This window comes from Sciurus carolinensis, chromosome 7, assembly GCF_902686445.1.
Source record: "Sciurus carolinensis chromosome 7, mSciCar1.2, whole genome shotgun sequence".
NCBI classification, from domain to species: domain Eukaryota; kingdom Metazoa; phylum Chordata; class Mammalia; order Rodentia; family Sciuridae; genus Sciurus; species Sciurus carolinensis.
In genome coordinates this window covers 47,738,765-47,765,585 of record NC_062219.1, presented here as the reverse complement: position 1 = coordinate 47,765,585, position 26,821 = coordinate 47,738,765, and the positions used below count along the sequence as shown (strand labels likewise).

Genomic DNA, 26,821 nt, shown 5'->3' with positions numbered 1-26,821 from the left:
TTTGAGACCTTGCCAAAAGTGAGATCAAGAAATAAGGGCAGAGATCTGAAGTCTATTTTACAAATCTTTCTCTTTCTGGACACAACCAAAAAGCCTACTCTGCCAGTTTGGTTTCGGTCTCTGAGTGGTAACTGCTTCAGAGAGGGAGGGAGGAGAAAAGGAGAGATGGGGGAAGAGTGAGAGGCATAACAAGACCCACATTCCAGAAAAATCTCTTCCTCAGTGCCCTACCCTGGCAACTTCATCATGTCCAGAGGAGGTGTGGAAGGGAAAGTGGGGTAGCCAAACAAAGGCACCTGCATTAATGGTGGTTTATTGGCTAGGGCCAAGAAAGGCTACTAAAAAGAACCATTCCACCTTGCTTAAGGCACTCCCACATCACTACTCAACTTGCCTGACAACTAATTGGGTTTATGGGTAATAGTGGTGAGTATGGGGGTTGCTATGTGTTGCTTAGGAGCTTAGGTCCATAGATAGTTCATGATGAGGCAGTGGTGGCCTGTGCAGAGCTCCACCAGCAGAGAGCAAGTACTGTTGGTGGGCACAGGTCTTCATACTCACCAGTAGCTGATTGCGATACACAATAACCAAAAGTACAAGACCGTTCCTCTTAGGTTACTTCATTTGTGTGGAGCAGTTACCCACCAGCCACCTGTTTGTTCTACCAGATAACCAGCAGGTTAGATAGCAAAGGCCCAGGAAAGCAGCTGGGATCCAGTAAGTGGTAGCCTGGAATGTCCAGTTTGGGTTGATGGCTGGGCTGAGATTTCAGTTTTATCTTGCAGTGGCGAAACTCAAAAACACATAGTACATGGATATTAGGAGCACAAGCATAAAGTGTGGCTAGTTATTTGTAAAGAAGTGTCAAGCTTCCTTGTGATAGAGAACCACTAAAAGACCTGGGAGAAGACCATGGTCACAGACAGGACCCAAGCCATGCAAAGAAGGCAGTACATATCTACAACATCATGAGCGTGGCATAGAAGCAGTAGAAGGCCATGCGCTTGTAACATGTTCATACAATGCAGAACAGCTTGAAGGGCCAGAAGAATAGCATAGGCATGTAAGCAACCATCTTGAAATTGTTGAAAACTTAGAACTGAAGGACAAACTAATTCAGTACAATGAAAAAGCAGACAGAAGGCTGCATGCTGCTGGCCAAGAATAGATAATGGGAAGGAAACTTGTGCAGGAGCTTTTCACAGGGCAGAAGTTAGCCAGACTGGAACCGGAAGGACCTGGGACTCTCCACAGGCTGTCGTGGTGGACCTCGAATTCCTCTTCGGGGTCCTTCACCCATCAGGTAGTATTGTAGAGGATTGGACCACAGTTCCCCTTTGATAATCTCAGCAATTCTATCAAATTCTAGAAGGCTGTGGTCTGAGAACCAGTTGAAGAAACTGGGGATAGTGTTCCCTTCCCGGTTCCTGTGGATATGGGCCTGGGGGTCTTGGCCCCGGTGCCAGCGAATTGGAGTGGAAAGAGACACAACTCGGCCAGAGGATCTGCGCTCGTACTCTTTGACTAGCCCTTCATTTCGGAAGTATGGGTTGCTCTGAAAGATGAACTTGAATTTGCAGCCTGCTCTCGGGTGTTTAAGTTCCTCCACCTCCAAATTGATCATGTACCTCATTATATCTTCGTCTTGACCACTGATCATAGGTGACAGCTGAGGGTGGTTACGAAAAGCAGTGACCCAGAAACCTGGAATATTTTGGATAATGAAACTCCTGCGCTGCATATGGAGCCTTCGCATTCGGCCAAATTTGCGCTCTAGCTGGAGGAAGGCCCTGTCAGCCTGGGCATTTACATTTGACAGCTCTTGATCGATGGCCTCCAGCGAGTCCATGCAGTTATTGATCTTCGGGGCCCTGGGTCGTCCCTCCTCTTTCCCTCCACCAGCTGCCTTTTTTTCCTTCTGTACCACCTTCTTTTCCTCCATCACCGCCTCTGCTACTCCCTCCTTTTCCGCTGCTGCCGAGATGGCGCATTTCTTAGTCGTCACTTCCTTGGCCTTCACCCCAGGCTTCACCTGAGACCCCCAGGCCCCTGCGCCACAGCCTTCCAGAGCCTTCTGCTCCGCAGGGCTACGCGGCTCTCCGAGCTGACAGCCATTTTTCTGGCTGTTGTCAGCTCCCACAGAGACAGAGACTGCTTCCGGGCCCTTCGAAGGAGGTACAGCATCTTCGAGTCCCCCTCCGGTGGCTGCAAGGCTGAGGCTCCCGGCAACTCGGACGCTGAGTGCGGGGCTACAGTCCACGGAATCCCGGGGTGCACCTCCCTCCGCAGTGGCCTCCAAACGGCCCTCACCTGTCTCCGCCATCTCCTGTGCCGACTCGGTTTCCTCGCGGAGCCCCTGGCACTGATTTAGGGCCAGATCTCCTGGGGCCTGGTCCGGAGTGGCGGTTGGGGCGAGAGGGAGCTTGCTGCCCACCTCCAGGCCGCTCATTTTGATGGAAGTCAGACCTGCAGAAGGGCGTTCCTTGTCCTCTGCAGAAGCCGCGCTCCGCCGCAATCAGCTCCTAGCACCACCCCTTTTCCTTGGGGCGGGCGCTGTCATGGCAACCGGTTACGTCATTAGCCATCGCGCGAGAACTCGCTGCCCGGATGATTACGCTTATCAATCTAACGTATTCCTTTGTCTTCTGGTTACAAAACGTTATGAATTTAATCAGTCTGGAAAAGAAATTTGACGTACGTAAATGAATGCAAAAAACTCAAGCATGTACGAACCGTGTTGATATGGACTTCTAGGTCTCTGAATGAATCTCTAAGGTACCTATCTTAAAATATTCATTTAAAAGTAAGAAGGATTAGTCATTGTGTATTCAGACTCAGGGCGTGAATAGGAGAGGGAATTCACCAACTCACAGGCCTACCTTTAAGGAACAAATTCGTGGCTATTAATAAAGAATTGAAATGAGCAGGTTTTGATTTTTAAAGAAAAGTGAAATGTTGCTAGGTTGTGATTTTTTAAATTAGAAGCAGTTGAAAAGGAAACTTCTTTCATCCTAACAAGATATCATAAAGGATTATTTCACTTCCATACAGATTTTTTGGTTTTAAACTTTGGCTGATGTCAGTGAAACAAATGAACAATATTTCCTCTTCACTTTTAATAGGAGTAGCAAAGTATTTTTTTTCCCTCACTTAAGAGGTGACCATACACACAACATGCACAAATTAGAAATACGATCTTAGTGGATTTTGACTTCTAAAATGATGCATATTATGATTTTCTTCAGGTTATAATCTCAAAGTAGTTTCTGCTTCATAATGCTTGTGGGCATGAAGCCCAAATATATTTGCCCAAATTGGCTCTGGTTGTAACTGCAGGACAGAAGCAACTGTCAGCTATTTGCAGGCTCCTGCTCCTGATCTACTGTGTCTTAAAAATATTTACTTAAAAAGTAAGAAAAATTAGTTATTACTATCCAAGTGAACTCAGAAAATTCATTTGGTACCACTACTGTCTATTAGTTTGTTGGAATGTGAGAACACTGGTGTTAATCTTTTTTTTATTTTTTTTTTATTTTTACAGACTGCATTTTGATTCATTGTACACAAATGGGGTACATCTTTTCATTTCTATGGTTGTGCACGATGTACATTCATACCATTCATGTAATCATACATGTATATAGGGTCTGTCCCATTCCACCATTTTTCATACCCCCGCTCCCTCCTCCCTCTACGTAATCTGAAGTTCCACCATTCTTAGAAAAGGTAAGACCAAAGGGAAACATATTTTGCACATTTATGTTAACATTGTAAATTCATATTACACAAACAATTACAGCTCTTTGCAACCATCTTGAGCAACCCAGAGTATGATCATAATCAAATAAGGACTCAGAATTTAGAGAAAAAGGATTTAAAGAAAAACATGTATTCTAAGACTTCTAGTGAGGGAATAGTGTAGACCTCATTCAACTAAGAATGAAGTAGTGAAAGAGGGCAGACAATACAGACAAACAGCTTGTCACACAGTTTTTTGTTTTTGTTTTATCCCTAGTCACCCTACTCAAGGACAGTGACCCCTTTGCTGCCTGCCAGCAAATAAGTTACCCTACTTTAAAAAGTGCAAACAAGATTCACTCAACAGATAGCAATTATTTTTCTCTCCCTGCATTCCTCTCTCTCTTAATAAATCCTCATTTTTGCTTTAGTGGGGAAAAAAACCCATCTATTGCTTTATGATCTCTGTAAACAAGTAAACAATGCTCTATAATTGAATTATTCTTTGACACTGCTCTGCTTTGTTTCTTCTCCTAAAGAATCTTTGCACTGTTGAAGGAGTAACTCTCATTATATTCTGAGCTAAGATACAAAAAAGTAGCAAAGGCTGAAAGAAATTTACTTTGCTTTGCATGGTAGGGGGGCAGTGAGGGGAAGGAGCTTGCTATTATAGAACTTTATAAAATTCAAACTTTTTCCTTTTTATGTGTACCAGTTAAAAAAAAAAAAAAAAAAAGATTTGTCTTCTACTGGAAGCATCACTCTCTTCAGCTTTGATTACTCCTGTCACCTGAATCATCCTCTACTCCTAACAGCCAGGCTCTTCAGTTCAAGAGCCAGGCACGATGAGGCATGCCTATAATCCAGAGACTCAGAAGGCGGAGGCAGGAGAATTTCAAGTTCCCCAACCTCAGCACTTAATGTGGCCCTCAGCAATTTAGCTAGACCCTGTCTCAAAATTAAAATTTAAAATAGCTGGGGATGTGGCTCAGTGGTAAAGCACCACAGAACTCAATCCCAGTACCAAAAAATCAAAAATCTCAATCCATGAAGATTGTAGTAAGCATTTTAAATGCATTGAATTTCATAAATAAGGATTCTGATAGTCCTCAAAATTTCTATAGTTCTTATGACCTCTGTCATCTAATTTAGTACCTATCTATAATTCACTTTTTAACTTTCTTGGTTGTTTCATGAAAGTCATTCTCTCGTAGAATGTTTTAATAAAACCTGATAACTTAAGTAAAAATTTATATTTAGATGAAAATTTTAAAAGCTTTTACCAAAATGAATAATATGACTGCTGGTGTTTTATTTTGAATTTGGTAGATATATATTGTAGCTATGAGTCATAATTTAAAATTTCTAGCACATTAGATTATTGGACATTAGGTGGGTGTGGTGGCACATGCCTGTAATTCTAGCAGCTTGGGAGACTGAGGCAGGAGGACTGCAAGTTCAAAACCAGCCTCAGCAACTTAGTGAAGTCCTAAGCAACTTAGTGACACTCTGTCTCTAAATAAAATGGGCTAGATAGGTGGCTAAGTAGTTAAACACCGTTAGGTTCAGGCCCTGGTCCCCAAAATTAAAAAGAATAAAAGAATATCAGACATTATTATACATTATTATTATAATAGAGCCTTGTCCTGTTGGCAATTGGCAATAAAACCAACTCCACAGAAAAAGACATACCAGTAAGTTATGATTCTATAGAAAAAGTAGCCATAGAAAATGCCATGAACATCTATGAAGTAATTTTCATTTGCCAGGAGATAAGTGATTTAACAGAATTCCAACATAAATAGAATCAAATGGGAATGACTTTACTAGAGAATATAGTAAATATTGGAAATTTATGAAATATGCACCATTCCTCTTTTAAACAGCAAGTTTCTTTTTCAGAGCAGTGTAGTTTCTGATTATATACATTCATTATAACATACACTTATTTAATGCTTTCTGTATAGCAGATGCTTTTACAACTTGCTTCATTTAATTCTCACAGTGACCCTGTGAGGTGATAATATTATGACCTCCACTTTGCTTCAGAAGGAACTGAAGTAAAGATAAACTGATTTAATTAAAATCATACAGCAAATAGTGGAGTCAGTCTGAAACAGGATAATCTGATTTAGGAGCCTGCATTCTCATTAATTAAGCTATTCTGTAAACCTACACAACGTAAAACTTGAGAAGGAACTTTATAAAAAATAAGACCATGTAACCATTCCTATTTAATGTTAAATCTTCTTATCTTCCTATTCCCCCTGTATTACTAGTTCAGGCTCTTATAATAAAGCACCGTAGACTTGGTGACTGTAAACAACAGAAATGTATTTATCACTGTTTAGAGACTGGGAAGTCTAAGGTCAAGGTGCCAGCAGAGGACCTACTTCCTGGCTTACAGATGGCAGTCTTTTTGTTGTGTCCTGACACGGCAGGGGTGAGGGATCTGAGGCCTCTTTTATAATGGGACTAATCCTGCTAGGGTCCTAACCTGGGGCTTCTTTTCTAAGGGCATTAATTTCCTCTCAAGGACCCCACCTACAAGTATCCTCATATTGGGGATTCAGTTTCAGTGTGAATTTGGGGGAGAACACAAACATTCAGTCTGTAGCATCCTCACTTCCTATATCCATAAAAAGTGACAATTATTGGGGAAGTGCCCGGTTTCTAAAAAGAGGAAAGAGAATTTGTTATCCTCTGTTTCAGTGCCTTAATAGTTTTCATCTCATAGGATTTAACATTCTTTTTTATGCCAAATATTTTATAACTTCCTTTTCCTTTCTGAAATTTAAATAGTATACCATCCGACATAACTTTAAAAAATTAATGTAAGATCTTAATTGTAATTTAAAGGAGAAATGAAAAAAAATAATTTTTAAAATATCTATTTCAATATGTAAATGCTTTGGCATGAATATCCTTTAAGACATGATAAAGTACTTAGATGGTTATACCTATGGAGTCACCAGTATATAAAGTTACTGAAGCAACCTGATACAGGTGTTATACAGGTGAATTGAGCTAGAGACATAAGCAGCAATGCTTTGGGTAGTGAAATTTTCTGAAATGGTGAACAGCTGTATGATAAAGTTCTGGAAAGAAAGTACAAAATTTTCTCAATTTACATAGTACACATTTCTTGAATTGTAAAATACACCTTTTTAAATATATTGACATCTTTGAAATGACTATCCATAATATAACCAATGGCATTGTACAGCTACTGTCAGCACAACAGCAGTCAAGGTGTACTTGCCACTGTCTGAGTATGTGTGAGATTGGTCGTTAGTTTTGCTGGCATGGACAATTGGAGGCTCTTGACATGTTAATCAGCAAACTCTTAAAAAGTCATTTGAAGAAAAATGAGTCTTACTGGTTCTTCTGTTAATATCTTCTGGTAAGATCAAGAGAGCACCAGCATAAAAATTTTCAGAATGAATACTAGTGACTTCAGAAAAAAAAAAAAAAAAACTCAGAGGAGCACTTTTATAAGTGATGGGATATTCTAAAAAATGTAATCACCAAAATTTTTCAAAGTGCTGAAGACAGTCGTTTGAAAAAACATGGACACCAAGAATTTTGAGTCAAAAATTGCCTAAATTTATTCTAAATGGAAAAAATAATTATATGAAAAATAATTATATGAAAAAAATTTTTTCAGTCAATTCATTTTTGATGTATACCCATGCATGATTTTAAAACATTTTTAAATCTAAATGTCTGTGTGAGTTCGGCAACTTTTTCATATTAAGTAATGATGTGTATTTTACAACCAATAGTTATAGAGTAAATGAAATACAAAATTACTTTTTAAATGAAGTATATATTAAAACTAAAGTTTTGTTTATATAAGAGAAATAGTGCTAGGTTCTTAGGCTTAAATAATAGTTTTTCATCTACATGACTGTTTAGTTCTAGCTAATTATTTTATATATGGAACTATCCTGATGTCCAGCATCTATAATACCTCTAATAAATGCTCCCCCTCCAGTCTTTGTTGTAACCAAAATTGCTCCTGTAACTAAAGGGTAGTGAGTACACATTGTTGAGAATCTGTTTTTACATGGTGTTCCTATTCCTTGTCACTAGAGGGAGGAAGTGGTCTTTAATTTAAGATGATAATTTGATTCTAGTTTGTCTTTGATGTTAAAGTTTAAGCTGCTGTAAAGAAAATATTTGTGGCAATTACAGGCCATAAGTGCACTGAAAAGCATGACTTTTCAGCATAAATCGGGGTACTTATTGGCTAGCTAAAGATACACTTTGGACACAGATCAGACTGCAAGTCCCAGTTCTGCTAATTACTAGTTGGTTGGGTTTGTGTTAGTCACTTCAACTCTCAGAGCCAAAATACCCTCATATATAAAATGATTATAATAAAATTTAAAGGACTATCGTGAAGATGAAATGAAATTATCTATGAAGTATTTATCACACTTCGTGGTTTTTATTATTTATTTATGTATTTTGCTAAAACTTACATACATTAAAAGACTACTTTGCAGGTGGCACAAAATCAATGTCAAATTCTATTATGAAGTTCTTCCCTTTTGCTGCCAATGCTGAAGCAGCAGCGGCCAAAATGAAGTTCAATCCTTTTGTGACTTCTGACCGAAGCAAGAAGCAGAAGCATTTCAATACACCGTCACACATTCGAAGGAAGATTATTTTCTCCCCTTTTTCCAAAGAACTGAGAGAGAAGTACAATGTTCGATCTAGGCCCATCCAAAATGATGAAGTTCAGATTGTACAAGGACACTGTAAATAAAGGTCAGCAGATTGACAAAGTGCCTAGGTTTACAGGAAGAAATATGTCATCTATATTGAACAGGTGCAGTGAGAAAAGGTTAATGGCACAACTGTCCATGTGGGCATTCACCCCAGCAAGGTGGTTATCACTAGGCTAAAACTGGACAAAGCAGCAAAAAGATCCTGGAACCTAAGGCCAAGTCTTACCAAGTAGGGAAGGAAAAGGGCAAATATAAAGAAGAAACAAATGAGAAGATGCAGGAATAAAATAACTATATTTACAACTTGCATTAAAAACTGCTAAAATGAAAAAAATTCTATTATGAAGTTGTAAGTTTATATAAGTTCAGAAACAACATCCATGTAGAATGAACCAATAAGTGAAAGCTTACTGAAGAACTGAACTGGACCAATCAGAATACGAACTGACATGAAACCTTGGGACATAGTAATAATACTTGTCTACTATGTTAGTTATCTAGACATATGGTATTTCAGGTTGATTAGAGGAAAAATGGTCATTGCTGGAACTAATGTGCTTGTCACATTCTTCCATATATCACATTAAAGACCTTATAAAAATACTTTTAAAATTATCTATGCTTTTAATATCTAATTTTTAGCAGACTTGCTTACTCAAGTTATACAACCATAGAAATGAAAAGTTTTACCCCATTTGTGTACAATGAATCAAAATGCATTCTGTAAAAATAAAAAATATTTTAATAAAAATAAAGTATACACACACACACACACACACACACAAAGTTATATTCACAGTGAGGGACAGAGAATGTGAACTTCAAACCAAGTGCATCTACCTGAAAATTTCTGCATATGATGGATTACACATTCAGTTCACCAATATTAGATCAGGACTTGGACACAGCCACTATCTCAAATCATATTTCAATTAAATGCCTGTCATGCTAAGAAACATGAGAAAGATGAAAAAGACACTAGACAGTCTCTGCCCTCATAAAGCTTATAATTTAGTAAAGAAAACCTAAATACAAATAAATAAAAAAAAATCCTGAGAAAACAATTCAGGAAAAACAGTACTGGAATATGATTCCATATTATAAACACTTTTTTGTTGTTTTTTCCCTTTTTTTCCTCCTCTAAGTTGTTCTTGTCAAGTATTTTTTTACTTGTTCTTTTTAGATATACATGACAGTACAGTGTATTTTGACATATTTCTCAGACATAAAGAAGAATGAAATTAATGGCATTTGCCAGTAAATGGATGGAACTGGAGATCATCATACTAAATGAAATAAGCCAATCCAAAAAAAAATCAAAGGTTGAATGTTCTCTCCAATATAAGCACTATTTCTGGGAGCCACAGGTCATACACAGGACTACTCTTACCTCAAATTTGAGTACAATGCTCATCTTGAAATTAGTATGTTTCCCCTGAGTGCTCATAAAATTGGAAGATTCACCAAAACTGCCTGAAGGGTAAACTCAAGTTTAGTCATTACATAAAAGGTTGACTACAACAGCACTGAAGCTACCATGCACCTGTTTTAGAGCCTTAACACAACTCTGAATGTATTGTCATAAGTGAAAATGGAGTTTGGTGAAGAGAATGAGAATTAAATACTAAGTGCCTGTTATAAGTAATTATTGACTAAACTCCAATAAATATATATCATCTACATTTCTTAATGATACTAATTCTTTACATCTCAGCAAATTCTGTAAGAATTAAAATATTTGAACTGCTTTGGTTCATTCTGTTCAATTAAATTCAGGCAGCAAATATCAACAATTACATTTTAAAGATAGGAAACAGTTATAATCTGAAAGGATCTAGAGACTCAATTATCTTTACACAGATATATTCCTTTTAAATCCACTCATGAATGTATTAGGAATAATACAACCAAGGCAAAGCTATCTATAGAATTTTAGATGTTTTTATGGAAGATGTTGTTACAGGTTGCTACAGCAGTGCAAGGTGTCTTAGCTTGAAATGAGAACCCTTACCTGAGCCTGTTACTTACATCTTGGGTAATACATTTCTATTTACTGAGCAGTGACATAGAAACTATGGAATTATAAAAAGTGAGCATACATCAAAGTTCCTGACATATCTAGCAATTTTTTTAAAAAGATTATGACTACAGTGATACCTACTTGACATAGAACTAGACCCTTACTTTTTGTGGTGCTAGGGATCTAACCCAGGGCCTTGCATATGCAAAGCACACTCAACCACTGAACTACATCCGCAGGCCCTAATGTCTTATCATTTGTGAGTAATAGTAGAGATAAATGTTTTGGTTCGTTTGTAATGAAAGCAAAATTCAGGAAACTGAGTCAACCGGAGGTAAAGCAGAAGTAGCTTGAGTTTAGGGCAATAGTTCCCAAATGTTAGCATATCAGAATCACCTACAGCATCATTAAATTTGGTTGAGAGGCCCCAACCCCAGAGTTTCTTTAGGCAGAAATTGGAGTCTAAAAATTTGTGTTTGCATTTCCAATAAATCCAGATGGTGTTAATGCTGCTAGTCTTGAGACCACCTTTGTGATTCCCTGCTTTAGGTAATGGAGACGACAGATCGGAACTAAAGAAGTCAGAGGTATCCTGTGGGTATTTTATGTTCAAAAATAGAAACGGAAGCTCAAAGATTCTCAGGAGTATGCTAGAGATTATCTTTGAGTATGTCAATATCATTTACAAGACAGTATGCTCTCAGCGAACTTAATTCAATGACCATAAGCTTACCACACCTCTTAGTTTATAAGATAAAAGAATCTTTAGAAAGACCAATTTTGGCCTAGAATTGAAAAATACATTTTTAAAAGTTGATATAGTCTATACTACTCGTTTGGTATCTTTCACTCAACATACTTTGGAGATTTATCCCTGTTCATTTTTATTGCCGAGTGATATGCCATTGTATACCATAAAGTTTCACTTGTTGGTGTACACATTTAGTTTTTACAGATATTTTGCATGCTTTAAAATATTCACTAAGAAATATAGTCATGTTGTCCTATGTAATGGAAAAACAGGGAAAATTAATTTTATTAACCCATTTAATTCAATGTCAAAAATATTATTTCAATGCTATTAATATAAAAAAAATTCCCATATTGTCTTCAAAATCCAATGTGTATATTTATAGCAGATCTCATTTTAAACCAGCCACATTCCAAGTGCTCAAAAGTCACTGGTGTTAAAGGTATTGGGCAGCATATGTCTAAGTTCTAAACTTCTATCTCCAATGCAAGTTACCTTAAAATGTACGAATTACATTAAAGGTGATCCAAAATTAAGTGATATTATCAAATTATTATTAAATTATGATAAAATGGTGGGTGAAAGATTAAAGGTTAAAGTGTCTGGATCTTTCCTAATTACTAATAAATTGTTATTTACAAGTCACTTTGCAAATCTTTTTTGACATTGTTCTTACCATGGTTGCCAAAGCAAGGCACAAAAACTTTTTTCCATTATTTCATTGGGTCTTTCTGGGCACCAGGTCATTTTGTTCTTTTTCCCCCATCTAAGTTGTTCATTCTGTCATTCAATATTTATCTGTTGACAACTATGTGCAAAACATTAATGCTACATGTAGTGAGGGATGTAAAATACCATTTTCACAAGGCTTCTAAACTAATAAGAGATAGTAAGAATGAAAATATTTCTATATTTTACTATGTCATTCTATCATTTATTTGCATATCAGTGCTTCTCCTATTCTACAGCAATGAAGGGAATGGAATTTATTATCTTATTCTTTTTCTCTTCCAGGCACTAACAGAATGTTTTAATAAAAATGTGTGGAATTCACTATAATGAATAATTATGTGTTATTTTCAGAGGTTCCTACAAATATTTCATTTTTTAAAAATGAAATATTTATCTCCCAACGGATAACAGAAAAGGCTATAATGCAGAGGGAATTACCAGGACAGTCCTTTAAGAATTTGACAGAAGATGGTAAGAAAGTTTGAAGAACATGTTTTTACAGATGAGGAGTATGGGAATGGGATAGGACATTACATATGATAGGTAACATTTGCTTATTAAATTCACAAGTGAATACAAAGAACAGTCTAAATGACCTGAGAATATCATGTATGAGGACAGAAATGGAGACTCTGAGGAAGTGAAGGGGAAGTGGTGATATACAAGCTTTACTGAAAAAACTGACATCTTGAATAAGCATTTGCAATTGTAAACACTTTAAGGGGGGAAAAAAATGGCAGCAGCAACTACCCCCTACCCAGAAATGCTATTTTCTTACCTTTGTGATAATGCCTGTCATGTCCATTTAAGAATTTTAATGATTCCACAATTTGTCATTAACTTGAACAATTTCATTCAAGCATGTTCATGGGCAGGGTAAAAAATAAGAAATTTACCAGAGTGGCATGCTTTTATTTTATCATCATGCATATAAAGGAAAACAAATATGCCAATGGAACGCTTCTAATTTGACAGAGTAATCTCACAAGTTCTTTGTGCAATTTGGGAAGAGACACATCAATTACAAAGTTGTTAGCAGAGTACATTATCAAAACAATTTATCAAGCCACACTTTTTGTCTATTATTTTTCCAGGAAGGCAATAATTTGACAAGACTGACAAAACCAAGTTATCCAAATAAGTTTCTAAGAGTACAGTAATGGAAGAAAAAAAAAAAAGTTGAAAACTTGTGAAAATTCATTTAAGTCAATATTTTACAAAAGACTGTCATTCTTCCAATTGTTATCAAATGAAGCAAAAGAAAACTGGTACAGCTCAACTTTCCTAATAAACAAAAACTGAAAATAACAAGATTTTACTCAACAGTAGTAAAATAAGGACACAATATTGATCTTCCAAATATATCAGATCACATAAAAACAGAAAGCATCCAAATTTGCACCGTTCTTTAAAGAATTCTTGTCTAGACAACATATGTAACACTCCAAACTCCTGTGATTTTTTTATTACAATCCTGAGAAAATATTTCTCCTCCCATCACCATTTACAGAGTAAGACTCAGGCTCTCAATCAGTTCAGTCTCACCCAAATTTTTAACTGGCTCATTTCTGCCTCTAGCGTTTTGTTTAGTTTTCACTGCTTTGAGCACACATCAATTTCTTCAGTTCTTTCTTTATAAACTAACATCTTTCTTCCATCTAGTGCTTTCTCCTTTAAGCCTTCTAGGACTTGCCAAAGGGGCAGGTTATTGGGAAGAGAGCAGAAGGGCAATCAGAGCTCTAATACTCTACTTTAAAAGGCAACCTCTCTATCTCTGGAAATTATAATATGCAAAATAAACTAAAGTTTACTTTTGCAGATGTTTCTGAATTATATTTTCTTTAATAAATAAGAGAAAAGGGAGAAAGTGGGAGAGAGAGACCTTGGCAAAAGCCAAAGGGGGTAAGCATAGCCAATAGCAGGAAACACTAAAACGTAACTAGGGATGCAGGAAAAGCAATGAAGTATAAATCACACAGAACAAGTGGCCCACTGTAGCTCTCCCTTCACATCATTAATGCCCAGTAATTGTCCACAGATCACGTGCCTGTTACTGCTGGATGCAGAGCAGGGTGAGTAGAATGGTTCCCAGACAACACTAGAAATCCAAGTGGTAGTAACCAGACCAGAAGCTCTGGGGAAAAGTTTAAGCAATGTGAATGTAGTGCAGTCCTACAGCATCATTTGTTTGGCTTAGAAGTGCTAGTGGCCATGCAATGCGATAATACAGAATAGCATGGAGGCCACGTGGAACTGGAGAAAATGTTCGTGACAGTCTCAATCTTGATGTTGAGAGAACTAAATATCCAGAAAGGAGAAAGGGTACAGAAAGTTCAGCAAAAAAAAAAAAAAAAAGGCATACCCACTGCTCTTGCCCAAGCACAGGAGGTGGCAGCAAGGGACCTGTGCAGCAGTATTCCCAAGGGCAGAGGTTAACCAGACTGGAACCCAAAGGGCCTGGGGATCTCCACTGGCTCCCTTATTGGGCGACGTCTGGCTCTACGGACTCCTTCACGCAAGAGGTAGTATTGCAGAGGATTTGGCCACAGGTCTTCTTTGATGATCTCAGCAATTCTGTCAGATTCTGGAAGGCTGTGGTCTGAAAACCAAGTAAAAAAGCTGCAAATGAGGTCTTGGTTTCTGCGAATGAAGGACTGGGGTTCACGTCCCCTGCGCCATATGATTGGAGTGGAAAGAGACACCACTCGGCCAGAGGATCTGACCTCATATTCCTTGACAATCAGCTTGTTTCTAAAGTAGGGGTTTCTTCGAAAGAAGAACTTGAACTTGCAGCCAGTTTTAGGGTGTCTGAGTTCCTTCACCTCCAAATTGGTTATGTACCTTAACATCTCTGCATCTTGGCCTCTAATCATGGCAGACAACTGGGGATGGTTGCGAAAGGCAGTCATCCAGAAGCCTGGGATGTTCTGAATGATGTAGTTCCTCCGCTCTAGGTAGTGTCGACGCATTCGCCCAAATTTCTGCTCGAGTTGTTGGAAGGCCCTGTCAGCCTGAGCATTCACAGTGTCCAGTTCCAGCTGGATGGCCTCAAGGGGGTTCATCCGGAGATCCATATGCAGGGGCCAGGGTCCTGCCTCCTCCTTCGCTTCTTCCACCGCCTCCACTTCTTCACCTGCTGGCACTTCCACCTCCATCACCTCCTCCACCACGCCTTCCTTCACTTCAGCCCTCTCCTCCGCTCCCACTGCCACTGGGGGCATGGCGCACTTCTCGGCCTTCACTTCTTGAACCCTCGCCTCCACCACCACCTCAGACCCCGACCTCTCTGCGCCACAGGTTTCCAGGGCCTTCTCCTCACCCTGAAAGCCGCTTTTCAGGCTGCTGACGGTGGCCACCAACTCAGAGGCCGTTTCCAGGCCCTCCGTGCGAGGCGGAGCCTCCTCCTGCAGGGCTCTGGTCGCCAGGTGACCGCGACACCCATCGACTCGGATCTGGGAACCGGGTGCACCTCCCTCCTCTGAAAGCTGGGGCGGTGGGCTCGCGACCGTTTCCACGCTGGCCTCACGCGTCTTCGCCATCGCCGGCGCCGCCTCCGATTCTCCGCCGAGCGTCAGGCACTGGTCCGGGTCTTCCTTGGGAGGGTCAGGGATAGTGAGGCTGCGGGTTTGGGGCAGAGGGCTCTTCTCGACCCCACGCAGGCCGCTCATCTTGGTAACAGACCAACCGCACGGTACAGTCTGTTTTCCTCACAGAAGCCGCGCTCCAAGCAGCGCCGCTAGCCCCACCCACCCTCGGTCTGGCCCGCGTCTCCGGGGCGGTGACGTCAGTGCTGCAGATCTCGCCACCTCGCGAGAACTCGGCGGTCCCGGATTGGCTCTGCCGCTTCCTGCTCTCGCTCCGTGTTTTTCTGCTCGAGTGTTTTGTCAATGTAACCTTTTGGCACTGCACTTTTATTTATCTAAATAAAGGTATGTCAGGGACTGAAGGCAGTGACCACCCGCCTTGCAGTGCTTCTGGAAATTGCCCCCAGAAAGTTAGCGATTGTAGGGGATCACAGCCCTTACCCTGCCTAGTGTCCAATGTCTGAAAACAACAAATATTTTCCTGATGTTTAGTTTTTTGAGACAGGAAGGTAAATCTATACACTATTAGACCATATGAGTAGAAGTAATAGGGTCAGCCTTCTCTTTATTTTTAACCAAGACGAATGGTGAAGTAGTTTCTTTTCCTTAAATACAAATGACATAAAAATATGAATTCTAGCCTCTAACATTACTGGAAGAAAGTTTCTCAGGTTTTTACCTCTAAAGTGATGTATATATTTGTCGCTGGTACTCAGTCTATAATCCGCATCAAATAAGAGTTGGTGCTGTGGGCTGGATCATAACGCGGTGGTAGAGCCTTTACCTAGCATGTATGAGGCACTGGTTTCGATTCTCAGCACTGCATGTAAATAAATAAAATAAAGGTCCATTGACAACTTAAGAAATATAAAAGAGAGAGAGAGAGAGAGAGAGAGAGAGAGGGTTGGTGCTGCAAAACTCAACTTCAAGTGAATCAAGGACCTAGGCGTTAGACCAGAGACCCTGTGCCTACTAGAAGAAAAAGTAGGCTGAACCCTCCATCATATCTACTTAGGAAAGGACTTCCTCAGGAGCCCAAAGTCAAGAAGTTAAATCAAGAATTGATAAATGGGATGCTATTAAACTAAAAAACTTCTTCACAGCAAAGGGAACAATCAAGAATGTGAACAAAGAGCCTAGGGAATGGGAGAAAATCTTTACCACCTGCACCTGAGATAGAGTATTAATCTCCAGCATATACAAAGAATTCAAAAAAACACCAAAATAAATAAATAAATAAAAACCCCAATCAATAAAAGGGCAAAGGAACTGAACAAGAACTTCAAAGAAGAAGAAATACAGTGGTCAAAAAATATATGAAAAAATGTTCAACATCTCTAGCAATTACAGAAATGCAAATTAAAACTACACTGGGATTCCATCTCACTCCAATCAGAATGGCACTTATCAAAAATACAAGCAGCATTAAATGTTGGCAACAATGGGGAAAAAGGTTCACTCGTACATTGCTGTTGGGAATGCAAATTGGTGCAACCACTCTGGAAAGCAGTGTGGAGATTCCTCAGGAAACTTGGAATGGAATCACCATTTGTCACAGGCTATTGCCATCAGTAACATCATCTTGCTTTATTTCTGTTCCCTTCCTCATTTCCATCTTGCCACCTTCACTCTGAACTCCAGAGCATCTTGCCTTCAAGGTAAGAACAGGCCAGGCACTAGGTGTTGCTTATCTGCGGTCAGCTTCAAAACACCAGACTGCCTGACTCAAGCTCCTGGGAAACACTGATTTTTGCATGTAGTCGCTGATCCTCATATAAATATTCCCCATTTTCCCAAAGACTTGCAACCTCTTTGGGGAATTGTCTTAGCTTTTTTGCCACTGCAACTAAAAGACCTAACCAAAACAGTATCTTCAAAAGTTACAGATTCTATGATGCATGGCTGTAATTATTTTTCGTATCAATGAGATCAAATAACAAAACTTTTCACAAATCATTCTTTTTTCCAATTGCCATGAAACCATCTTCTTTCTTTCTTGAAACTGGAATATTTCAAGAAAGCTTAAAGTGGACATTTTTATTACTCGAAATAGTCCTTTTTTTAAAGAAGAGTGCCAAACTTCGATCAATCCTAAAAAATATGACTTTGTTTGTCAAAGTTACTATTATGATGTCTATATGTGTAGTTAGTGCTCTTTTTCATGAATAATTCAATGAGTATTTGTTTTTTTGGTTTTTTTTTGGGTACTGGGGATCGAACTCAGGGCCTTGTGCTTGCAAGGTAAGCACTCTACCAGCTGAGCTATCTCCCCAGCCTGAGTATTTGTTGAAAGCCAACTACATTTCCAATTCTAGAAGGAACATGACAAGACAATAAGCCCTGCCTCCAGAGAGTTCATCATTTAAAATACAGCAGGTCAAGCAATGATTCTGAATCACAATGAGCCTTCTTTCATCTTTCAAGATGTACACAGATACTTACTTCCTCTGGAAGGTCAAATAAAATCTTTCATTATGCACATCATTCTTTGTACTGTCATAAGGGGTATTTTGAAATGTGGACAAGGCCTATACTTTGCTTTCTTTCATTGCCTCCTGCGACTTAAGACTATGTCAAGTATTTTGTTTTCCCTTTCAGTTTGCTCCAACATGTCCTCTGTAGCTCTATCCAACCGGCTGCTCTTTCTGTGACACTTTGTGATGGTTTTGTGTTACTTTTCACCATTTCTTTTGTTGCTTTCCTCCTTGCAGGAGCCTAGTCATTCAGTCTTTCTCATCTTCCCTTACTTGGCTTCTTATCCACTTGGGTGATGAATGTTAACACTTCCTTAAAAATCAGGTCTTCAATAATTGTAACTCATCAGAATTTTTAATCAGTATTTCTTTAAGCTGTGTTTTAATCTTCAGATTTTTCTCTGTAAAAATACTCTCTTCCTGAAAGCTATTCAGAAATACTATCCTCCCAAAGACAATAATTTCTAGAGTATTTGTCCCAAAAGATGTACTAAAAGAGATGAATAAAATAATGCATAACTTAGCAAAGCTCTTTCTACTACATTGTCAATTCCCATCATTATATATACTGAATTCTGCAAGATCACTGTTTAAACTATTTTTGTGAAATGTGAATTTATACACATAAAGGCTACATTTAAAAATCCAATTTTTGGTTCTTTGATACTAACTTAAAATTTATATAACATGAATTTTGAAACTTAAAAACCTCAATGATAAAATATCAAAATAGATAACTATCAGATATGTCTATTACTGTCATTATAAACTATACATTTAAGGATCAAACTATTAATAAGTCCATAAGTCAGATGCTATCTAGCAAATTGCCGTCTATAATTCATAATTCTCTTAAATTTTTAACTCGAAGACATGTAAGATTCAGTATATTTTAATTTTCCAAAAGTTCTCAGAAAGAATTATCAGAATCATCCTCTGGGTTAAAAAAGAAAAACACAGTTGGATAATCCATTTTCCACAAATGAACTCCCTATTTGTGTTGTGAGGTGGCAATCAACAGCTCTATGACCTTCTGTGGTGGCAGTACTCTCTACTAACAGGTATTCCTTATTCATATGAAGAGCTGAATAAAGAAGGGACAAGAAGAGTCTACCCTTTTTTTGGCTCTTGGTGTTTTCATAATATGTAAAATGCCTCCTTTTAGTTTTACCACAAAAATACCAATATTTATTCTGAAGAGTAATTGTATATTCCAAGTTGCAGATATTAAGAACTTCCAACACAGTCTCTAAGAATAATTCAAAGTTCTGAATATGCTTTAGGAAAACATTTCCAGCAGTCTGTGCAGGATTTGTTTCTGCTCCATCATTGGTAATAATTGCACTTGCTGTAAATTCTTCTGCTGCAAATTTTAAGACTCCTGTGAAAGTATACTCTCAGGAACACTAAAGTACTTTGTATAGCAACTGTGGGTTCAGTGCCAGTGTGATCTTAAAGGAAATCTTCATCATGGTGACTCGGATGTAGACAGACACCCCATACCAACTTGGTGGAGCTGCACAACTCCCTCTCTAATTAGTGCTCTTACTGATTATGTTAGAAAAGACTCTCATTACAGGCAATGTGTGTAAATGCACTCTGAGCTCTGCTGAATGTAATTTTTCTGGTAACTATGAGACATTTTGGAGGAGTTCTTCCTCCTCTTCAACATTTGAAATGTTGTGATAAAGTATATTTGATTGAATATATACAAAAATGAATGTATAGAAAAATTTAAATTATTTTAATTTTAATTATCTGAGAATCACATTAGATTGTAATTGTGATTTTAACTTTTTATTATAGGCGATGGAGAACTCAGGTTGTGAACATTTTTGAATAAATAAGTGCTCAGGAGAAGGGCCAATGAAGGGCAAGGACTTGAAAGGGAAATGCAGGCATGTATGCTCCATGTCAGATCTTTTAAAAAGTAAAAGAATTGTTACTTGGAAGGAGGAGATCTCTATAATTCTATTCTCTACAAAGTTTACCTGCTCACAGATTTATTTGGCATTTCAGGAAAAAATACATATATTATTTCTGTCTGCCACAGAAAATTGTTCTTATTGTAATTAAATTGTAATGTACTAGTTTTTTCTTTATCTTTTTGACCCTAGAAGTCTCATGTGTCTCTTTTACATGACACAGGCTATCCTGCCGTCCTGACAGATAAACTCTGTCTCTCTTTAGGCAGCTACTGCCCATTCTCCAAGAGCCACTACAAACCTGTGACAAACCATAGATTGTGCTAAGCATTTAACAAGCATTGAATTGCCGACTTTTATAAAAGAAGAAATAATAACACTGAGAAGTTAGCTAACTTAGCAAAGTTTCTATGTACAGTAACTCATAAATCCTTTCTCCTCCAGGGTGCAGCTTTCCTTAACCACCCTATAACTATTAATCTTCCTTCCCAGAATTCCTTCAATTCTCTTATGAGTAGTCCCATGCAATTTAAGGCTTACTTGTGGTCTTCCTCTTAGTGACTCTGGTTGCTTCATACATATCAGTTTCATCTCCCAGCATTTCAACATCATCAAGTAGGAAAGGAACAGAATTGCTGTGGCTCTTGTAATTACTCAGACTTTTAGCTATCTTAGAAAAACTAGTAGTGTGTTATTCTGGTATTATATTTTATTTGAAAGAAGAGTCATATTTTTCTATGCCTCATGTATTGCTTTTTTTGCCCTTTGGAATATAGCATATATGGGTACATGACAGAATATTTGGCAATTGGAAATAAGCCTCACTATGTAGAAAAAGCATCTTCATTGTCTACCATATCAAGCGATCATATGTTCTTCAGTAATGATTTTTCAGGACACAAAGAGTTTAGCAAAGATTTGGACATTTTTGTTCTGCAGAAAAATATGTCTTATGGTTATAATTAATGGTAATTTTTACTTATTTACTGTTTTCTGGTATATTCACCACTGTTATGAACACCATTCTATTTCATTTCATTCTGATAAGAATCCTTTGAATTAATGGTATTATGATCTTCATTTTATTCACTATTGGAGTCCAGGAGAGACTGAGTCACTTACCCAAATGACACAGAAAATGATAGACAGATGGTTTGAAATAAGGAAGTTTGACTTAAGAATTCATGGTCTCTGAACAAAATGTGAAGTCACTTTTTAAAAATAAGAGTATAAACTGTCCATATTTAATGTTAAATTGATGCACGTTTTAGCCCTCTCCTCCTTTCCCCTATTCACAAGCATATTAATATTTTTAAAGAAAGTGTCCAAGTATTTGTTTTCCGTTTAGAAGAAAAGTAGTTATCTAAGATCCCAAAATTCAGTATTTTCTCAATCCTATCAAATCAAATATCACCTTTTTTTTTTTTTTTTTTTTGCGGTACTGGGGATCAAACTCAAGGCCTTGTGCTTGTGAGGCAAGCACTCTACCAGCTGAGCTATCTCCCCAGCCCCAAATACCACCTTTTTATAGCAGATATCTCTAAAACAGTCTTCAGTTGCTTGAAATGGAATTTATAGGTACTATAACACCACCTACACACATAAATAGAAAAACTCAATATAACTTCATGAAAGAAAAATAAAAGTAACTTATAGTACTGTCTGTTGTATGTAAAGGCATTAACATGCCTACACTATAAGAAGTGGCAAAGTAGTGAGAAAGTTGCACCTGTTGATACAACAGCTATGGATGGAGATTGATACAGGTATATCTTGCTATGGTTCAGTTGCCTTAGTTATGAGGTTTTCTGAAATGATATCCTAATATTGGTTAAGTTCTGGAAAAGAAAAAAATGCTCCCCTTGATTGCCACTATCCTGTAATTCTTCCATAGGAATATATATTTTCACTTTTAAATGCTTGCTAGGTATGGTATTCCCATTGACTCTCACTAGAGGGAGCAACAAGTCTTTAAGAAAGTGTGTCTAGCCTATGATGGAAGAACCATGGAAAGGTCTTTTGCTATAAATTAAATATTCTTATAATTTAAATTGAATCATCACTTACTCCCACTAAGCAACAATTGTTACAAAGTAGTTTTCTCAGACAGGCTTGGGTTTTTAATAGCTTCCAGTTATTAAACCAAGATAAATGATCTCATGTGTCACCTTCTAAGACAAGTTGCCTACCCAATCATGCACCTGGTTCAGGTTCTAGCTCTACTACTTACTAGTTGTTTATTCTAAACAAGTCACTTCGTCAGTCAGAGCAGTTTCCTTAGAGGTAAAATGAAAATTATTATAAATATTTTACAGTCCCACCATGAAGACAAAATATGTGTATTTAGCATTATAAGTTTCAATGAATGGAAGATTGTAGAATTATATTTTTGTGCTTAAATATACATACATCAAAATTAAATTGTTGTGTAAGGCATAATAAGAACCAAATTTCTGGTTTCCTACAATAAGTGTAAATAGAAGTTCAGAGAAGAAAAGCATCTAGGTAGAAAAGAATAGTCAGTGAAAACTTCTGGAGGAAATGAGGCTTCACTTGAATCCTACTTTGTATAAGAAGTGAATAGCTTGTGAAAGAGGTGGAGCCTGATGACACAGTCATCATACGTGTCTACTGCTCCAGCTAGTGCAACGTGTGTTCTGCACCTGCACTAACAGGATAGATGCTAACCACACATGTATTTATGTTTAGACTAACCAGAATTAAACAAAATGAAAAAGTCAGCTCATCTAGCTTAATTTAAAATACTCAGTGGCAGCATCTGACTAGTGTCAGCTGTATGGATCACTCAACATCTCATCATAATAGAGTTCTGTTGGATTGTTCTGGACATAAAGTATCTTCAGGTGATGGGACAATGGGGTTGGTGGAACTAAAATGCTTTGTCACAGAAATGGCAGGTACACACTTTATAAAGTGCTTTGTAGAGCCAAAAAATCTTTTTTTAATTCATGATTTTAGTTAACATTTTTTGAGCAAAAATTATGTGTCTTTATAAGTTAGAAGAGATATTCTAACTAGAAGTACTTATTCACTGACTCATATAATAACAAAGAGAGATCCAAATATTATGTTCCTTCACTATAAAACTTATAAATTTAAAAAAAATTACAAAGATGTCTCAGTCATTACTTGTCAGAGAGAGAGAGGGGGGAAAAAAAGTTAAATTCATCAAACTCAGGAAATGTTAGTTGAAATTTTTGTGTAATTATATTAGTTATTTAAACAATCAATAAAAAGTATAGTTGGAGGGACAAATCCCTAGCATATTTTCAGTAAGGTAAGATAGGAGAGCTGGGAACAGTGGTGCAGGCCTGTAATTCCAGTGGCTCAGGAGGCTGAGGCAGGAGGATCACAAGTTCATAGTTAGCCTCAGCAAAATCAAGGTACTAAGGAACTCAGTGAAACCCTGTCTCTGAATAGAATACAAAATAGGGTTGGGGATGTGACTCAGTGGTCAAGTGCTCCTGAGTTCAATCCCCAGTACAAAAAAAAAACAAAGATAAGAAAAAAAAGAAAGTAAAGTAATTCAAAGGAAGATAATGTACATAAACAAATCATGAAAATAATTATATAAATATTTAAAAGTCATTATGACTCATAGTCATTTGTTTACTATAATACCAAGAACTGACAGTCAAGTCATTTAATAAATGTGACTTTTATGTGTGAAAACATCTCAAAAATTTCAAGGTTAAGAAATATTATATATGGAAAAATATCTCTGTGTATTTTCTAGATAGTATAAGATTTAGATTAGTAGTTAAAACTCTTCGAACATTGTTCCCATGAATTTGTGTTTGTCACCATTCATTAAAACTCCAGAGCTCATGTATAATCTTATGAAAACACCAGCAACTTTGTAAAAATGTGAGAACAGTCCCAGGGTCAAAGAACCTTTTTAGAACAACCAGACATTCATATTAAATTGTTTTAAAGCAAAGTTCATCAAGGTCATTTACAACTTTCCAAATAAAAATTAATTTAATATGGAAAGTTCATATGCTGATATCTAACTTGAAACTTTGGTTGTCATTAACACTTCATCTGTTAGCTGAGAGCTCTGCCTTATGAATTCTTTGGATTTCAGAGTATATTACAACTTCCTTTGGTTTGTGAGCAAGCCATTTCATCCACATCTGTTTTTAAAATGTGCAAAGTTGATTTGGAAAGAGACTATCATTCATTCATTGGAACATTAATGGAAATGTTTGTGTTTATTAAATGTTAATACATAATGGGTACTATGTTAAATGCTTTCCATATATTATTTTATTTGGTTATCTCATCCCTCCATGACATAGGTAATATTCACTTTATTGTAAAGATTAAGATATCTCAGATCAATTGACTTGTCTACATTTACAAAACTACTTAGAAATAAAGTGTGGATATAACAACAGTTTGTCAACTTTGGATTTCTTCCTACTATACCTTGTTGCTTTTGTGATTTCATAAAATCTTTGGCAATAACAGAGGAACCCAAGGGTGATTGCTACCTCTTTCCTAATTATATCTTTCTCCAGGGTCTGTATGTTTAGTGCTTAGCACCCACAGACTCCTATGCAGTGTTGGCTGCATCGAATGAATGATTCCACCCTGAAGGTTAGCTTGAACAGACATGAAAACTTTAATTATGATTACAGTATATTGATCTAAGCAGAACATACAGCTTTTAGGAGGCAAGTACCCTCAGTGGAAGCATTTATTGAATGTGGGACATGTTTAAGAAACAATATCTAGGGGCCTGGGGATGTGTTTCCAAGTATGTGTGAGGCCCTGGGTTCACTCTCTAGCACAGAAGGAAGGGAAAGAGGAAGTGAGGAAGAGAGGAATCTCTTGCTGATATTTCTAATTAAAGTATTTCCAGATTCTCATACTTGGGTTTCAGAGATTTCATTTGCTGGTGAATTGACTAAAGGGTAAAGTTATACAGATTAGTATTTCATTGGTTTTCACTGTGCCATACTCAGTAGGAATTCCTGAAAATTAAGGTTTTTTTGTTTGTTTTTTATCAAGGAATACACAAAGTCCAATTTGGCAACAATTCTAACTCCTCCTGAGAAGACAAGTGAGATCTGCATCCTTCCCACTTAAGATGTCACGTACCCACATTCCATCTCTCATTATTGGAAACATTTTCCTAATCCCAAAAGCTGAGAGAGAACAGCTTTCTCCTCTCTAAAAAGGAGAAACTTTTTCTAGCACAACCTCAATGAAGTTGCTAATTAAATACTGTTTCTAGAGTCACATTATCAATATAACAAAAATAGAGCATCAATTCTAAATTTGCCAAATTATCTAACCACCACTGTGTTCTACAGTGTAATTGGTAACACAGAAGATTAGAGGCACAGAACTGGGACCTGACCACTGTGTTTGTTCTTTCCAAACTCTGTAAACTCAAAACATAACTGCTTAGTATATGGAAAAAATAATAGTTATGTGATGGATGTTGTACAAATATCTGAAAGATGTGAACTCTCTTCACTTGGGAATTATGGCATTGTGGGAAAGATAGATACAGAAACAAAGAATTATAATACCAGATGATAAATGTAGCAATAGAGATGAGAACAAAGGACTTTGGATGCACAGAGGAGGAAGTTTGTATGCCCATAATTGATAAGAGACCTGGGTAAGAAGACCTAATAAGAACAGTCAGATTATAACAGGAAGAGGGAGTGAAAGAGAATTCAAGACTGATAAAATACCTTGAGTAAAATCCAGACACAAGTAGGAGCTCAATCAGCTTGGAGAAATGACTAAAAGACAGGATCATTAGTTGGGGTTAAGTTCAAGTAAAATGGAGTATGATAGTTACAGACATTTTATTATGTATTATTTCTGTATATAATGAACTCTAATGTACTAAATATAATCATTATGTATGCATTTATCAATCCTATGGATATTAGAAAATTTCAGAGGCTTTTAAGCTGGGAATTGATGTGGATTGTATCAGAAAAGTAAATTTATTACCATATGGAAATTGGTTTGAAAGTTATATAATTATAGGATATCAGTTATGAAATGTCAAAATTCAGGCAAATTTGTGAGTGTATCTCTAGGAGTGTGGTTGGTAACAACAAAATGTGTCAGAGAAATCATGAAAAAACAGATTAAAAAACTAGATATGAAGGTGGGAAATAAGGAGATGAAGATAATTCGTTTTAGTTTAGGACAACAGGGATGAGTGGAAATGTAATTGAGTTACAAGGTATAAGAAGAGGACTGTCTATGATGGGAGGGGAGAGATCATGAATTAAGTTACAGACTAGGAGAGTTTCATATGATTCTGGGGGAGCTATCGGAAAGTAGATTTGGGCATTTTCAAGTTAGGAGAAGAGTGAGGTTAACAGATAAGATATGGAAGTTTCCAGTGTTTAGATGATAGTTGAAACATCATACAGGATGAAAATACCACTCATGTAGAGACATAAAGGTAGAAAGAAAAGAAATAAGAGCCCCAAATAGTACTGTGGAAACACGGACATAAAAGCAACAGGTGAAGTGGAACAAGCAGAGGAAACTGAGTAATTTCCATTGGAGGCAGGAAAAGAGTTTTGTTCTTCTAGGTAAGAAAGGAATGCTCTTGAGGAAGTGAGAGTTCAAGGGATGCAGCCATGTTGAGTGAGAAGATAGGGAAGAAATGTTCCTGAGTTGGGTAGCTGTGGGGGCATAGGTACCTACAAAAAGAACACTTTCAAAAGAGTATCAGGACAGAGCAGTTGCAGGGTTGAGGAATTAATGATAAATAAACGGCAAATTGCCTGCGAGGCCAGTTTTTTTCATAATTAGCACAGAAAAAGAAGACTAGGTGACAGGTTCAGAGCGATACAG

General features: G+C 37.4%; 2 protein-coding genes and 2 pseudogenes across 2 annotated transcripts; 1 reads left to right on the top strand and 3 right to left on the bottom strand.

Moving 5' to 3' along the window:
- Tspyl4 (TSPY like 4) lies at positions 1-2,545 on the bottom strand. Its single transcript, XM_047559304.1, has one exon. The coding sequence runs from the start codon at positions 2,447-2,449 to the stop codon at positions 1,214-1,216; it is 1,236 nt and encodes a 411-aa protein (XP_047415260.1). The 5' UTR covers positions 2,450-2,545; the 3' UTR covers positions 1-1,213.
- LOC124989486 (60S ribosomal protein L26-like) lies at positions 2,530-9,685 on the top strand (annotated as a pseudogene).
- A 3,188-nt stretch (positions 9,686-12,873) lies between these two features.
- Tspyl1 (TSPY like 1) lies at positions 12,874-15,727 on the bottom strand. Its single transcript, XM_047559303.1, has one exon. The coding sequence runs from the start codon at positions 15,643-15,645 to the stop codon at positions 14,410-14,412; it is 1,236 nt and encodes a 411-aa protein (XP_047415259.1). The 5' UTR covers positions 15,646-15,727; the 3' UTR covers positions 12,874-14,409.
- Positions 15,728-19,262: 3,535 nt separating this feature from the next.
- Positions 19,263-19,507, bottom strand: LOC124989616 (ubiquitin-fold modifier 1-like; annotated as a pseudogene).
- Between the last annotated feature and the right edge of the window lie 7,314 nt (positions 19,508-26,821).